The sequence below is a fragment of the Gigantopelta aegis genome, unplaced genomic scaffold, assembly GCF_016097555.1.
Source record: "Gigantopelta aegis isolate Gae_Host unplaced genomic scaffold, Gae_host_genome ctg4229_pilon_pilon:::debris, whole genome shotgun sequence".
NCBI lineage: Eukaryota > Metazoa > Mollusca > Gastropoda > Neomphalida > Peltospiridae > Gigantopelta > Gigantopelta aegis.
The window spans coordinates 4,929-19,973 of NW_024533751.1; the positions used below are offsets into that span (position 1 = coordinate 4,929).

At 36.8% G+C, this 15,045-nt stretch overlaps 1 protein-coding gene across 1 annotated transcript; it reads left to right on the forward strand.

Moving 5' to 3' along the window:
* Nucleotides 1-2,455: 2,455 nt before the first annotated feature.
* Nucleotides 2,456-12,532, forward strand: LOC121392639 (protein crumbs homolog 1-like; the record flags this gene model as incomplete). Its single annotated transcript, XM_041523769.1, has 6 exons — nt 2,456-2,789; nt 4,417-4,590; nt 5,295-5,408; nt 10,084-10,329; nt 10,827-11,024; nt 11,810-12,532. Coding segments are annotated over 6 exons (1,260 nt in total), but the record flags the coding sequence as incomplete, so codon positions are not given.
* Between the last annotated feature and the right edge of the window lie 2,513 nt (nt 12,533-15,045).

Consider the following 15,045-nt stretch of genomic DNA (forward strand, 5'->3'; position numbering starts at 1 on the left):
TATTCTATCACACTTAAAACCATTGCTATGCAACCCCTGCCTCCATTGAGAGTACCTATAAGGTCCTAGATACAAAATAGTTTGGAAGGTAAGTCCAGGTTTTCAAGTTGTTCAACACATGGAATCGCAGTATATTATTTATGGAGCAAAATAGTGTTTATAATATGATAGCAAGCCGTTTTAACCAAAGCTAGATACCTGTATTTTAATCTTGTAAAGAGTTATACCTGTTGTATATACCTTATTTGTCTAAATTTAAATGTATGTGTCCAAACAATAGTGGATAAAAACTGGTTGTCCCATACATACCATTAAAAAACGCAAAGATTCGAACATACTGCACCAATTCGCATGGTATTTGAAATCCCGCGACCATATCCACTCGGCCAACCTGATCTTCCACAAAACTGGAAGCCCAATTACCAGTAGTTAACGAAGATTGTTGACAGACACTCGGTTCGAAACTAATGTGAGAGTTTGTATTAAAGGGACACGCACTAGTTGTTAACCATTACGCCGTTGTTTTTCGCTATTAAACCCATTTTCTCACAAATAAAATTGCACTTTACTTAAATTTTATTATTTAGAATATACATTTCTATTCACCTGAAATGGGTTTTTTTGGGTAATCCTGGTGGTAATCCTGGTGTATTTCTTAAAAACGCACGCGCGTCTGAGAAAAAACCGTTGAGCAGACAAGGTCTAATCTATTTTTAGAGGGTATCTTCCCGTTTCAACGTCACAGACGTTGGTATATCACGTGACCGTTATCATTTTGGTTCGGTTTTTTTTTCTCGAGCACGGTTCGCGCAATCAACATCCGATTTGTTGTCGTTTGCTTGTCGTTCATTTGTGAGGTTTTTCTTCACAGTTCGTGAACATTTTCATTAACAATAAAGTTCAGACAAGTAAGTATCTGAATACAAAACGTTACAAACCCTTCAAACCAATAAGTCTTACGATATCTGGAGAGGACAGAAGAGTTGGAACATGCCCAGGAGAGGTGAAAGGAACGCACCCCAAGTCTGTGTGCACTCTGGGAAATTTGTCGTGACATAGGCATTTCTGTGCTTCAAGCGACATCTACCGGTGACATCAGAATACTAACTTTCAAAATTATTTCAAGTTATTGGGTCACGGGGATTCCCCATGGTATTTATCGATATAAAAACCAGCTTTTTCACTCTATTTTATAAAAACTTGATCTAAGTGTGTTACAGTTTTGTAGATTAACCAAAACTAGAATTAATTTTCGCGGGCTGAAATTAGGGTGTGCGACTTTAATATACAGCACTTTTTAAATTGTAACGCCATATTTACTTGTATGATTAAAGGTTTTAGGTAAAAGGGAATATCCTGAGTTTGCAACCATTGCAATAAATTTCCAAATAATATTTTTTAAAGAACATTTTTCATATTGGCTGGTTCAACCACATTTTATTACTGATGCAGTCTGAGTCCATATCAAACTGGAGCCAATTTGGCAAATATTCATGGTATGGACTTAAGGCCATTTTGTTCAGGAAAGGACACATTTGTACATGTATCTTTTTGTCATATACATAACAAACATCGAAACAGTGCAGAAGAGCAATATATTACACAATATAATACATGTTTGTCAAGTAATGGCATGTCTATGTAAAATAAACAAGTTAATACAACTAGACTATAGTTGGCAACATTTCCACATATACTATTTAATAAAAGGCTAGTGTAATTGACTGTTCACAATGTGTGACAAAACTATCAGAAATTACTGTGAATGCCTGTGGGATGAGCTGAATAAAGGACACAATAATAATGATACAGATGTACATGTATCTGTATGTTTGTCACTGTGATGAAGTCATTTTGTTTAGGAAAGGACTAACATTTTACAGAATTTTACTGTCTTTCAAACAGTATCCATTGATCAGTGTATGTTTACTTGCTGCCCTATATTGAAAAACAATATAATATTGGAAAGAATATCTGAGCTCATATTCAGCATTTAATATGTTTTTAAAATCTCACATTTGAGCGTGGTTATTTTGGGCATACATACTTTTAGGTACAAGTTTTATTGCCCTGACTTTGGTGCAGTCTAAGGCCCTGGTCCTTTTCTGCTATAGACATCTGGAAACACAAGTAGCCATCTGTGTTTACATACGCAGTTGTATTAAACGACGTAGCCTGTTTTTGTCTTACAGCTGTATAACTACATACATTTACTATGCTTAAACACCTGCGTTTACATTCGGCCTATGAAGTCCTACATCTGAGTTCCTCACACCAAAATGAGTGAGGTTGATGTTAAGCTTTTCTGAATTATGCAGCGTGTGCTGCAAAAATGTATTTCATGTACCTCTTGCCCAATAATAGTTTTAAAAATATATTTTTTACACATTTATATTATAAAAGTAGTTAAGTGGAATAATATTATGCTAATTTAAATTTATATTTATACCATCAGCATTTCAACGCTGGAATTCCGCTGGCCTGCCTTGTATTGATTCTGTTGGTTGAACCTATTGGTGCCCCACGTGCTCCAACGTGGGATTCCTGTGGATGTTACTGGGACCCATGGAAGCCGTGGTCTGAATGTACAGCCAGGTGCTATGGTACACAGTACCGTACTCGAGGTGTCTGGCACGATAACGTACCTGAATGCGATTCATTTGAAGCCTGCGCTAGCAACGACATGGGCTCGGAGAGCCAGACGTGCAATAAAGTGTGCAATAATGGCGTGTACAATGGTTATCCGTGTAGATGCCACCTTGGGTGGAAAGGAAGATGCTGTGACACAGGTAACGTGTACAAATAACAAATCGCATTGCCTGCGGGATATACATTCTAAAACATTGAAATTTACCCTCCCCACGATATACACGATAGTCACTGTGGGCTATATGACGTTTTTTGTTTTTGACACAAACGTTAAACTGGCCTCAATATTGCAGCTTTTAATATAAAGGAAATAACCTATAATCTGTTCATGGATTCTTATAATGTTATTTATGTTGTCTTGTACTAAATAAAGCATGTCCATGTCTTAGTTCGAAATGAGCTTTCATCATTAATATTTACTGAGTAGAAGCTCTGATTGGTAGTAATGTGTGACACAGTTGAATTATTTGTGGAAGTAATATTTTCTATTCCCAATAATTAATATATGTATATATATTGTATGTATAGCTGACCTATCGTGTATAAAATTAATTTTTTTATCGTGTACTAAAAAACAATGCACATTCGATTTTCTTAAAAAAAAGTAATTTTCTAATAAAAAAATTCTTTAGAGTTAAATGCCATATGACTTTCCATTTTGTTGCAGATAAATTAAAATAATGCAAATGTATTGACGTTATTACGTTGCTCATATATCAGTTTTATTGGAAAATCTTAATAGTATCGGTAATAGGAATTGATAAGGTTTAATGAAACCTATATATGTGTGTATGTTAAAACTCGGTATTGCCTGACCCGCCTTTCGTGCATTACGCCAATGCATGTATGAATGAATGATTAATGAATTACAAAACTAATTAAACAATGAAATGTACAAAATGTGCCGTATCTTGTTGTATGACGTTTTTAATAAGGGCGGAACGTAGCCCAGTGGTAAAGCGCTCGCTTGATGTACGGTCGGTTTGGGATCAATCTCCGTCGTTGGGCCCATTGGGCTATTTCTCGTTCCAGCTAGTGCATCATGACTGGTATATCAAAGGCCGTGGTATGTGTTATCCTGTCTGTGGGATGGTGCATATAAAAGATCGCTTGCTACTAATGGAAAAATTAAGCGGGTTTTCTTTCTAAGCCGATGATTAATAAATCAATATGTGGTGTCGTTAAACAAAACAAACTCTTCTTTTTTAAATAATAGTTTTAAGAATTTAGTATGTTTGGTAAATAACAGTAAAATGAATAAGATACACGCAACAAATATTCCATGCAAAAATTTATGTGGTTTGTTTTTAGTTATATGTCTAAATTGTTTGTCTTAACTCATATTGTATTGCTTTTCTACATGCCGTATTTGGGCGTGTTGTACAATTAAAATACTGAGTGACTGATACTGATGTGGTCACATCTAGGTGTGTTTTAAACTTGAAAGTTTGAGAACGTTAATTTCATGACAAAACGTATTTATTGTTAAATATGGATATAAATTACAACAAATAGCTTAGTAAACGCCAACAGACTCAAAACAAATTAAACACGAATGTGAAAGTTGAATATATGCCATCATTATGTGCTAGGCTTTGACTTTCTTCACGCCAATAAAACCACCAAAACCTCCACCTCTACCCTCGACATAGCGTTCGATTGGCAAATTCAATGTTAGATTATTAATTTTGTCAGCTAGTAGACGCAGTATTAAAAAGTACATGGGTATATGTGACTTTACAAAATTAGCATTGTGTCTGTTCATAGTGGTGACATGCGGATCGCCGGGGTCGATAACTAATGGCCGGGTCTACGGTAGCAACTACAACTACGGCAACATCGTGAGGTATTCTTGTAACCAGTACTACAACATGAGCGGCAACAGTCAACAGGCGTGTCAGGATAACGGGATATGGAGTGGAGCAAAGCCAAGATGTATATGTAAGTACACATGCTTGGGTGTCAAGTAATCAATATTGTCGATGTGTATTGAATTAAGTAATGAGAGTCTCTGTATACTTCCGTTACGGATTCTAATTGACAATATCATCAATTCATTAGCCAAAGAAACCACATTCTCAGGATTTATGGAATTATGTTTTTAAATTCCTATTGTGTACGAGTGGTGCATTTCACCAAGAGCCAGCAACACAATGTGCCCAAGATAGTTGACGATTTGCCCAGTTACTTTTGGACAAGTTCTGTTTTGAAAATAATTAAAATATTTCTCTCAATATTTATCGTGTTCGACATATGCAGGGTCTGATTAACTGTGTAGCACAATTTAAATGATGAAGAATGTTGGGATACTTTTATTAGAATGTACACAGATATGGGTATCATTTTTGTAATACCTTGATGCACTGTTTTACAGTTGTGAACACGTGTGCCAGTAACCCGTGTCACAACTCTGGCACGTGTGTGGATGTTCAGAGATTTAGTGTTTATGTTTGTAATACCTTGATGCACTGTTTTACAGTTGTCAAGACGTGTGCCAGTAACCCGTGTCACAACTCTGGCACGTGTGTGGATGTTCAGAGATTTAGTATTTACGTTTGTAATACATTGATGCACTGTTTTACAGTGTGTGGATGTTCAGAGATTTAGTATTTATGTTGATAATACCTTGATGCACTGTTTTACAGTTGTGAACACGTGTGCCAGTAACCCGTGTCAGAACTTTGGCACGTGTGTGGATGGACTTGACGAGTACACCTGTAGATGTCCACCCGGGTACAGCGGAGTACACTGTGAAAACGGTGAGATTCTTAGAAAACATTTCCTTTTTAATTAACATGTGTCGTGCTTACAGGAAATGCCTACTGAGCATGGACTTACATTGTCATTTTCAGTTATATAAAATATTACTTCTATGCATTTACCTGTAAAACAATAAATACAAGAAACACCCAAACAAACAAAATAACCAAACAATTCCCAAAACAAAACGTTTTATATGGGAATCGTGCAAACACACACACACACAATAAAAAGACAGAGGAAACCAATTTTGTAAAATGCTAACCAACTAAACAAAGAACATTCGCACAACTAAACAACAAAAATAATGAGTAGGTGCAACGATTCAAGACACTCTCAGCAGAGGCAACTGTTGTAGTGAAAACTGGCTACTTGTGGACTTTCTGTCCGAGGTAATAAAAATAAATCAAATTCACAGCAATAATTTGAATAAGAGTCGGATACTGCTGTTATACACACTCATTACAAACAAACCAATCAATTGTGATTTTTGTTTGGCCAAAGTTAAATGTATTATGTATGGCGAAAACAGTTTTGCGTAATGAGCCAATTAGTAAAAAAATACACTACATGGTAAAAATTGCGATTTTGACAGAAAACAGTATCTATATGTTTAAGTTATCATTTCAAACTACTCTCGTTTAATTTAATAACGTCTAAATACTTTTTATTACGATTTCTAGTTGGGGTTATTATTCAGAGTCGAAACAATGGTCCGAATTAGGCAGTTTTTTTGTTCATTTTCACCACTGAATCGCGGTAGCCATTTGGTGCATAGCTTCATATTTGGTATCAAATTGCGCCACAATAAGTCCTCTACACCATCCTTTCAGTGACGTATTGGTATGGCTTAGCTGCAAGCCAATAGAAATCGAAAACTGACCATATACAAACCAGTTTGTTACTAGGCAGACATCTTAGCTAATTGATATACGGCCTTTGATTGGTCACTGACAAGGTCACTGCGGCTTTCTGGGTAATCGAAGCATTCAAGCTGGCTTCAGACCACAATTAATTTCACTATATGTTTCTATATAGCCTTAGTGGCTATAACATTTTTATTAATATCGGCAGGCCCATGAAGTTTTGTATGTACCTTTGCCTGCATGGGGGACACATACCCTGAAAAGGACAACCCCTGTTGTCCAGCTCTTTCTCCCAGCACATTGGTTTAAACAGACACACCCTCTAAACCAGGCCGGAGTACACCCATTTTACACAAAAAGCACTACTTTTGCATGGGCCGGAATTACCACAAACAAGTCTTCAATGTCAACAAGTTACACATGTTTACAAACTACATGCTATCCCCTGTCACTTCAGTCAAACAGTTGCCATTATAGCTGTCTGCTATGAAATAATCACAGTCAAACAGCAGACTACTTGCATGGTAAAATTTCCGGACAACCAAATGGGAAGATAACTGTAATCTAAGGCCTATCAGTCCATTTTCCCCCCTAAAAACTGGCCCACACTAATGCATTCCAATGATATACATATTAAAGCAATGCTCAGTAAGTATCGGGATGTCACCTTTAAACTGAGAGTATATAGAGGCTGTGTTAAAACACCTACTACAGTGCCTTGCCATGGCCAATTTTAGCTTGAGGGACATCAACTTCAAAATGTAATAACTTTATCAAATGTTGGAATTTCTTCATACAATGAACAGCTATTTTTTCTTCTACATATGTTCTATCTGCACAGTGTTGTCTTGGAAAGATTTTGAAATATTTAAAACGAAAATAAATCAATCATTAAATGTTACTTCATTTTTAATGAAATAATAAACTTAAATTAAAATTTTTGAAACAAATTAAAATCTGAAACTGTAAAATGTTGCATTTTAGATATGACAAGTGGAAGCTTATTAAAGATATGGTGACTGAATTCATGGTACATTATTAGAAATGTGTTAGTGGGATGGTGAAAGTCACAGAATTGGGGCCATTTGCAACACATTTTTACACACTAATTTCAGGGAAAATTAGACATGATAGGCCTCAGATTCAATTTTGACCTGCTGTATTTACTTAATCTACTTCGTTTACTGTATTAGCCATTTTGCCATTTTGTAAAAGGCAAAACAGTCCATATAAATGCATATTAATATGAATATGCCCTACAGATGTTACTTAGGTATACTCCTGTCACGGGGATTCTACAATACCTGTAACTGAATGAAACACGATTGTCCAAATATCTCTCCTAACTGTATATCTATTAGATCTCTCTGTAACAGGCAGTTATACCCGCTGTGGCTCGTCTCTAGGTATGATCAGAGATAAGATCTTATACAAGTATATATTATTATAGCACGTTTAGTTCACTAGAAAACACAACAAAACACAATACACTTTGGAATCTGTATTAACCTACGCTGACAAATGTACTGCCGCAGTAGTTAATTAATAACAACAATAATAACAACCCAGAACTGATCACTTAATTAGTTAATCTCTAGGTGTCTAGTTTACACAATATGCTAATCACTTCACCGTGACACAACACCCACACGTGTGATAATTGAGAAACGCTAACACACACACGTGTGATAATGGAGAAACGCTTCCAGGGGAACTTAATTAATAAAGGAATTACAACACTATTCCTAACTGGTTAATTTTTAATTAACCCTAACTACTCATTCAATAACCTTGTAATACAGAATTAATACTGGTACCTATCACAATAAAGACAATAACCTACAGTTTGCCTAGGTCCTCTAGGATGACTGGCTAAGCTTTATATATATATATATATATATATATATATATATATATATATATATATATATATCAGAACGATGAGCCTACAGATTACTGCGTCAGATGACCGGCAGCACCGTCTAAATAATATTGGTATAATACAGTATTAAAATATTTAAAGTCACATCAATCACATCAAGGTTATACAACAGAGCAGAAATAATATATTTACCAAAGTCCGGACGGACAATGTTCCCCCGGGATACCTTCCTATGGTTCTCCTCGATATCTCTAAACCCTAGCTATTTATTCAAAACTCTCAGAGACAGCGAATATCGCCTGGGGGTACAAAGGCGGTACCTCACGTATCATCTGATATTTCCACCTCTCCCAGAGTCGTATATTTTTCTCTGATCGTCAGACTGGCTGTCGCCAACCGCGAGCCATCCCCTGGCCATAAACAGCACTACCGGAGATATTACGTAACTACTAGCCACATGGCCTCCGCACCTGGGCTGGGTGTGTATTACAAAAGCTCGATGACCGTCGCGCAAAGGTATTACGTAACAAGTTGCCCATCTGGGCTTAAGTGCAATTTGGAACTGCACACGGCCTTCTAAAACAATTAATATCGCCACAGGCGAAAAGAAATTAAGTGCATGTACCGTCACAACACCATAATATGTTTTTTATTGACGACAACCAAATGGGAAGATAACTGTAATCTAAGGCCAGCTTACCGTGGTTCGTCGAATGAAAACACAAAAGAGATGGCTGAGCCTACGGTTTTTGTTTGAAGCGCAATTTTTAAATGCGAATTTATGTAACATTCCAATCAGTTATTTTACTTTGTGGTGATTTTAAAATGAGTAAAAAAGACGCTCTTCTTGCGAGAGCTTTCAGTGAGCTGAACAATCTATATCTAAGTGGAGCCAATTTGGTTAATGAGTGGACAAATGTAATTTCCGATTATTCCTGGGATGTGGACGATCACGACGGGGACGGAATTCGAAACCAACATTTTTTTCTGAGTGACCCAGGATGTGACTTTAGGAAAATGAAGTTTTTCAAGTAAAAAACCCCCCAAAAACACGACAGGAAAAACCCCCCAAAAAAACCGACAAAACAGAGGACAAAAAACCCACACACAACCTTCCATGGATTATCTCTGGAATCAGAATGTTAAAACCATCTAAGAGTTATAATAATAATGGTTTTACTCTGTATATTGTGTTTGACATATCATTTTACAAATTTACTGTCTACTGGATTTTCCTGCTTAATTAGCTTATATAGCTCATAATTTTGCAAACTGATTTTCACCTAAAAAAAAGTTACTATGTATTAAATTATTTACTTTTTATTGTATTTAACCATCCTGAACCTACAAAACCTTTTTATTCATATAGTTTATGATTTAAACATAATGTGTGAAACATTTGAGAGCTGTACCTTTATTTTAAGTATAGTGTTGCTATGGTGTTTTGGTACCAGTGACCAAAATCCAGGACCTTATCTTCGGCGGCCATTATCTCAAAATTATGATTTTACATATCACCAAACATTTTTTGCTCTAACTCCGTCAAAAATCAATATACTTTAATAATTTTTAATAAATAAAATAAAACACACGAAATAATAATATAGCACGTCAGAAATGGTTTTGGTTTCTGCTAACAATGGAATAGTGTATTTAAAGAATATGTAATCCTCGCATTGTTGATGGTTGCGATGATACTAAGAGTGGCGAAGTTCCCTTACTTCCAAGTTGATTTTATTCTCTGATAGGAGCCATATGTATCATAAGATCCATTTGTGCATCATCCAAACCACGACTTTTGTAGTTGAGAATACATTATCTGATGTTGCCATAGCTATCATTAATTTCTTTTGGTCCAAGATACAATAAGGAAATGCATATACTAGAGATGTAATTATATATATTTATATATCCTGTATACCTTAGATATTCAACCGCCTGTATTTACAAACTGCCCACAAAACTTTACTGCATATGCTACTGCCTCAACCCTGAACGTGACATGGGAAGTTCCTCGAGCATCAGACCCACTGGGTCACGAGGTGACCGTCACCACTAAATACCCGGATGGCTATGCCCAACTTCCGTGGGATGATTTCACCGTGCAGTACGTGGCCACGAAACCGTTCAATGGACTCCAGTCAGAATGCAAGTTTGTCATTTCAGTCAGACGTAAGTTGATTTATTAATGTCTGTGGTAATAGTAGTAGTAGTAGTAGTAGTAGTAGTAGTAGATGTGTTGGAGGTGGTGGTAGTAGTAGTAGTCCTGATAGTGGTTATGGCAGTGACGAAGATGGCGGTAATGATAATGAATAGATGATTAACGACACCCCAGTATAACAAATACATCGGCTGTTTGGTGTCAAACAAAGGTATATAAATTAATAAATTGATGATCAACATCAACATAAAAACTAAAATGCAAAGAGCTGTGCAATCTATATAAAATACATGGGGTGGAGTATTGTTTTTCGGAATACCCATGACTGGCTTAGCTGAGTGAAGCTTGTTCGCAACTGCACCATTTCAATCATCTTCTGAAGTTAAATATGGTTGTGGTGATGATGATGCTGGTGCTGCTGTGATGATGATGATGATGACTGATGATGATGATGATAATGTTGATTCTCCCCTACCAAACGGATTTCCTTAATTTTTTATTACAACAGCGACCCCGTGTCCGGAGCTGAATGTTCCAAAAAATGGCTCTAAAGTGTGCAATGGCTGGAAGACGGACATGGCCAATCTGTGTCTGGTGTTCTGTTCTGGAGACAACTCTCTGCCGTTTGGTTTTGATCATCGTCAGTGGTGGGTGTGCGGGGCTCACGGCGCCTGGATTCCTGCTGCGCCCCTGCCCGACTGTTCAGGTAAGTCAGTGTCTAGTGTAATGTATTGAGTAAAACAGAGAGCTGGTGTTTGATGTTTAAATTTTTAGGCTATTTCTTACTTATAGAGTGGTTTGTTTTCTTAATTGTAGAGTGTTAAATACATGGGTACCATTGGCTCTGCCTCCGTTCTTGGCAGATGGCTAACTGTCCGACTAAGGACAGTGTTCAGTGTTGGTTATGTCATGTTAGAACATGAGTGTGGAATTTCAATAGAATGTTGCTAATTGTTCCCTCGCCCACGGATGTCCTTAATGTCAATTTAAAAGTAAAACACAAAACAACGTTCTACTCAGAACAAACTCAATGTGAAGCATGTCCCTCTCGAATTCACGATCCTCTCTTTGCCAGCTTGCATATTCAGACTGTAAAAATTTTTTTTAAACAAAATGTTGAAGGATAGAGGTCTTCTCGCTATGATCTGATATTGTTCTCACTCAAGATTATTGATATTTGTTATATTGGGGAATGATGGAGAAGGGTTGGGTGTTGGAGAATATCGCTACACGAGTCTATATCTATATGTGTATCTATATCTGTATCTACTACAGCTCATCCTGCAGTGGACAATGGCGAAGAAGGGTTAGATGTTGGAGAATATCGCTACACGAGTCTATATCTATATCTACATTTACATCTATATCTATCTATTACAGCTCACACTGTAGTGGACAATGGCGGAGAAGGGTTGAATGTTGGAGAATATCGCTACACGAGTCTATATCTATATATACATTTACATCTATATCTTTCTGTATCTATTACAGCCCAGCCTGCAGTGGATAATGGCGGAGATGGGTTGGATGTTGGAGAATATCGCTACACGAGTTGTCCCAGCGATGGGAGCAGGATGAGGAGCACGTACGTGGAGAAGCTGAAGCAGTCAGAGTTCAGCTACTTGTGTGAGAAGAACGAGGAGGATTGCGTCCCCGACAAAGTCGCTCTTCAGTGTGCACAGTGACGTAATTACGTCACAGGGGAATGTTCTCTAAATAGCATGTAACCATTGATACTTGACTTCTTCCAATATGAATATATTTAGATACGTTTCAGTATGTAATATTTATTTTTTATGACTCTAATGAAGATGTTGTCATTTTCAAACATCTCGGCACAAAACTTTCTGAACCTCTATTAGATTATGAATAACACCAGACTGTTTCACACAAACTATAGAATCAGGGTTTAAATTCTGGTTAAAATTCCAAACATCATCTTGATAAGAGAATGATCCTCGATGACTCTGGAATTAGATTTAATATTCTTGTAGCTTAGGAATAGCGTCTGGACATGGGAGTATTTTCACCAAGACTGGATTTGGATCTTGAACTTAAATTAAGAATAATGTTTGGACTCATGACTCTTGCACATAGTTTCTGAAGTTAGACCCTAGACTCTTATTAGATAAACTCTGGAGTAAGATACTTAATCTCTGTTCAACGAATTGGAGTATCTGAACCCACTTAGCCCTAGAATCTGATCGCAACTGAATCATAATTCATGGTCATTTATTTGTTACGTTTTTGTTCAGTGAGTTTGTGTTGATACTTTTTATATGTACGTTTTTCATTAACAGGATTTTATAAACCTAATATCCAAAGTGTTTTGTTTTTGTTGGGTGGTTTTTTTTGTTTGTTTGTGTGGGTTTTTTGTGTGGGTTTTTTTGTTTGTTTGTGGGGTGTGTTTTTTTTGTGTTTTTTTTGTTTGTTTTTTTGTTTTGTTTTTTTGGGGGGGGGGGGTTGTTTGGGTAAGAGAAGCAATGAATGTTTTGAAGTGCATTGGTGTGTTGTTATGTAAAATATCAAAATAGGAAAATATTCAAGAAGCAACAATTGTTGTACAGTATTCCAATTAAATATTAAATGGAGAATAAATTAACATTTTCCAAAGAACCTTAAACTAAAGCAGTTCGTAAATGACTGATCTCTTGAACTTGATATTTAATTTCCATCTCTTCCAAGTCTATTGTCTGCTAGACAGAACTATTTTTTAGTACTTCTTTTATACGCCCATCTATAGGTCGTATTATGATGTGGCTTGTCCGTCCATCCGTACGTCCGTCCGTCAATAAGTCCGTCCGGTAACTTATACAGATGCACATAGGACCATCAAACCTCACATGTAGGAACAACTTGGGATGGCGGTGTGTCGTGTGCTATTACTAGGTCACTTTGACCTACATTTCACGGTCTACTGCACATAACTGTAAATCCTTGTCAAGATTATATCTTGCATACAGATACATACAGAACCATCAAACCTGACATGTAACAACAACTTGGGATGTCAGTGTGTCGCGTACTATTACTAGGTCACTGTGACCTACTTTTCATGGTCTACTGCACATAACAGTAAATCCATACCCGGACCATATCTTGCATACAGGACCATCAAACCTCACATGTACGAATAACTTGGGATGGCGATGAGTCACGTACTATTACTAGGTCATGGTGACCTACTTTTCATGGTCTACTGCACATAACAGTAAATCCTTGTCCGGATCATATCTTGCATACAGATGCATACAGGACCACCAAACTACATGTAGGAACCATTTGGGATGGTGTTTGGTCCAAAACAAACTGTTCATCCATCCCATTGCAAAACTTTCTCACAATTAGAATTCAATCATACCCGTAACATATTCATCAATATAGATAAGGTTTTCCATCAAACGTCTCATGGGTGTATTAAGTACCTCACCGGCACTCTTTGTTTTGTGTGATTTAGTCTGTGAAGGTATTTTGTTATAATAACTTTTAACACGAGTTGCTTCCCCTTTACTATAATACTCTGCCATTTTAGTATCATAACATAATCATTGTTATATTGACTTTTTGAGAGAGAAAGAGAGAGAGAGAGAGAGAGTGTGTGTGTGTGTGTGTGTGTGTGTGTGTGTGTGTGTGTGTGTACGCACGCGCGCGTGTGTGTATAGTTAATAGAAGGTACGGGTCTATCGTGCATCAAGGGCGATCGATCCTACGACCCACCACGCCTCAAGCGCTGATTGAGTATCTCACCGGTATTTTCTCACATCCGTACAACTTCTAAAAGTTAGTGTTGGAGAAACTCGTAGTTCAGAGTTTTCTCTGAAAAACAAGTCTCATTCGTGGATTAAAATGTCCACCACCTCTTCTTGTTTACACACCTTCCGTCATTCGAGCTTCTATCCTATTACAGTTCAGGCATATTACCCTGAGTCTTTTGTGCAGGAAAGGTACAGGCTATGGAAAGAAAAGGAATATTTGTTTAATAACACTTAATCCATACCTGTCACATAAACTGTTGTTTAAGGTGTATATTATTTTTCAAGAATCAACACCTGTGAAACAATGCAATTTGAACTTTCTATGAGTTCAGGTCAGGGATTCGAACCCACTACCGACAGAACTTGTACATTGTTAACAAGTACAACGCATTAGCTCAGGAAGCCAAGCATCTGCATCATCAAATGAAAATGTAATTTAAGCCTTATAAACCTGATACGGTAGTGATAGTACTGTATTCTGGCGAACAGAACGAAAATTGTCGGAAAATAAATCGGAAATCAGAGGTTGCACGTTTAGCACATGCATCACGCTTAATGCCAACTATCCACTGCTGAGGTTTTCTTGACCGAATTGTTCACGTTAGGTCGGAAAGGATCCTACCGCTTTGGATTATTAGTTTTGTAAATGTTCTTTGCCATTTTAAACAATACTTTCATAAAAAAAAGATCAAATAGAAGTTAATTTAGCAGTCACGTAATTTTTTTAAAAATGAATCATGGATTAAGTTGGAGAATACACGGTTAACTGTCGATTCTTGAAAAATAACCCTCAAGGGCCGAAAAACACATCTTAAACAATAGTTTGACGTCACATGTATGGATTAAGGGTTATTTTTCAAGAATGGACAGTTAAACGTGTATTCTTCATTACATAAGCATACTTTAAAACCACGGCCATTTGGTGTCTAACATATTTCAACACTTCGTCGATAAAAAGATAGAGAGAAAATT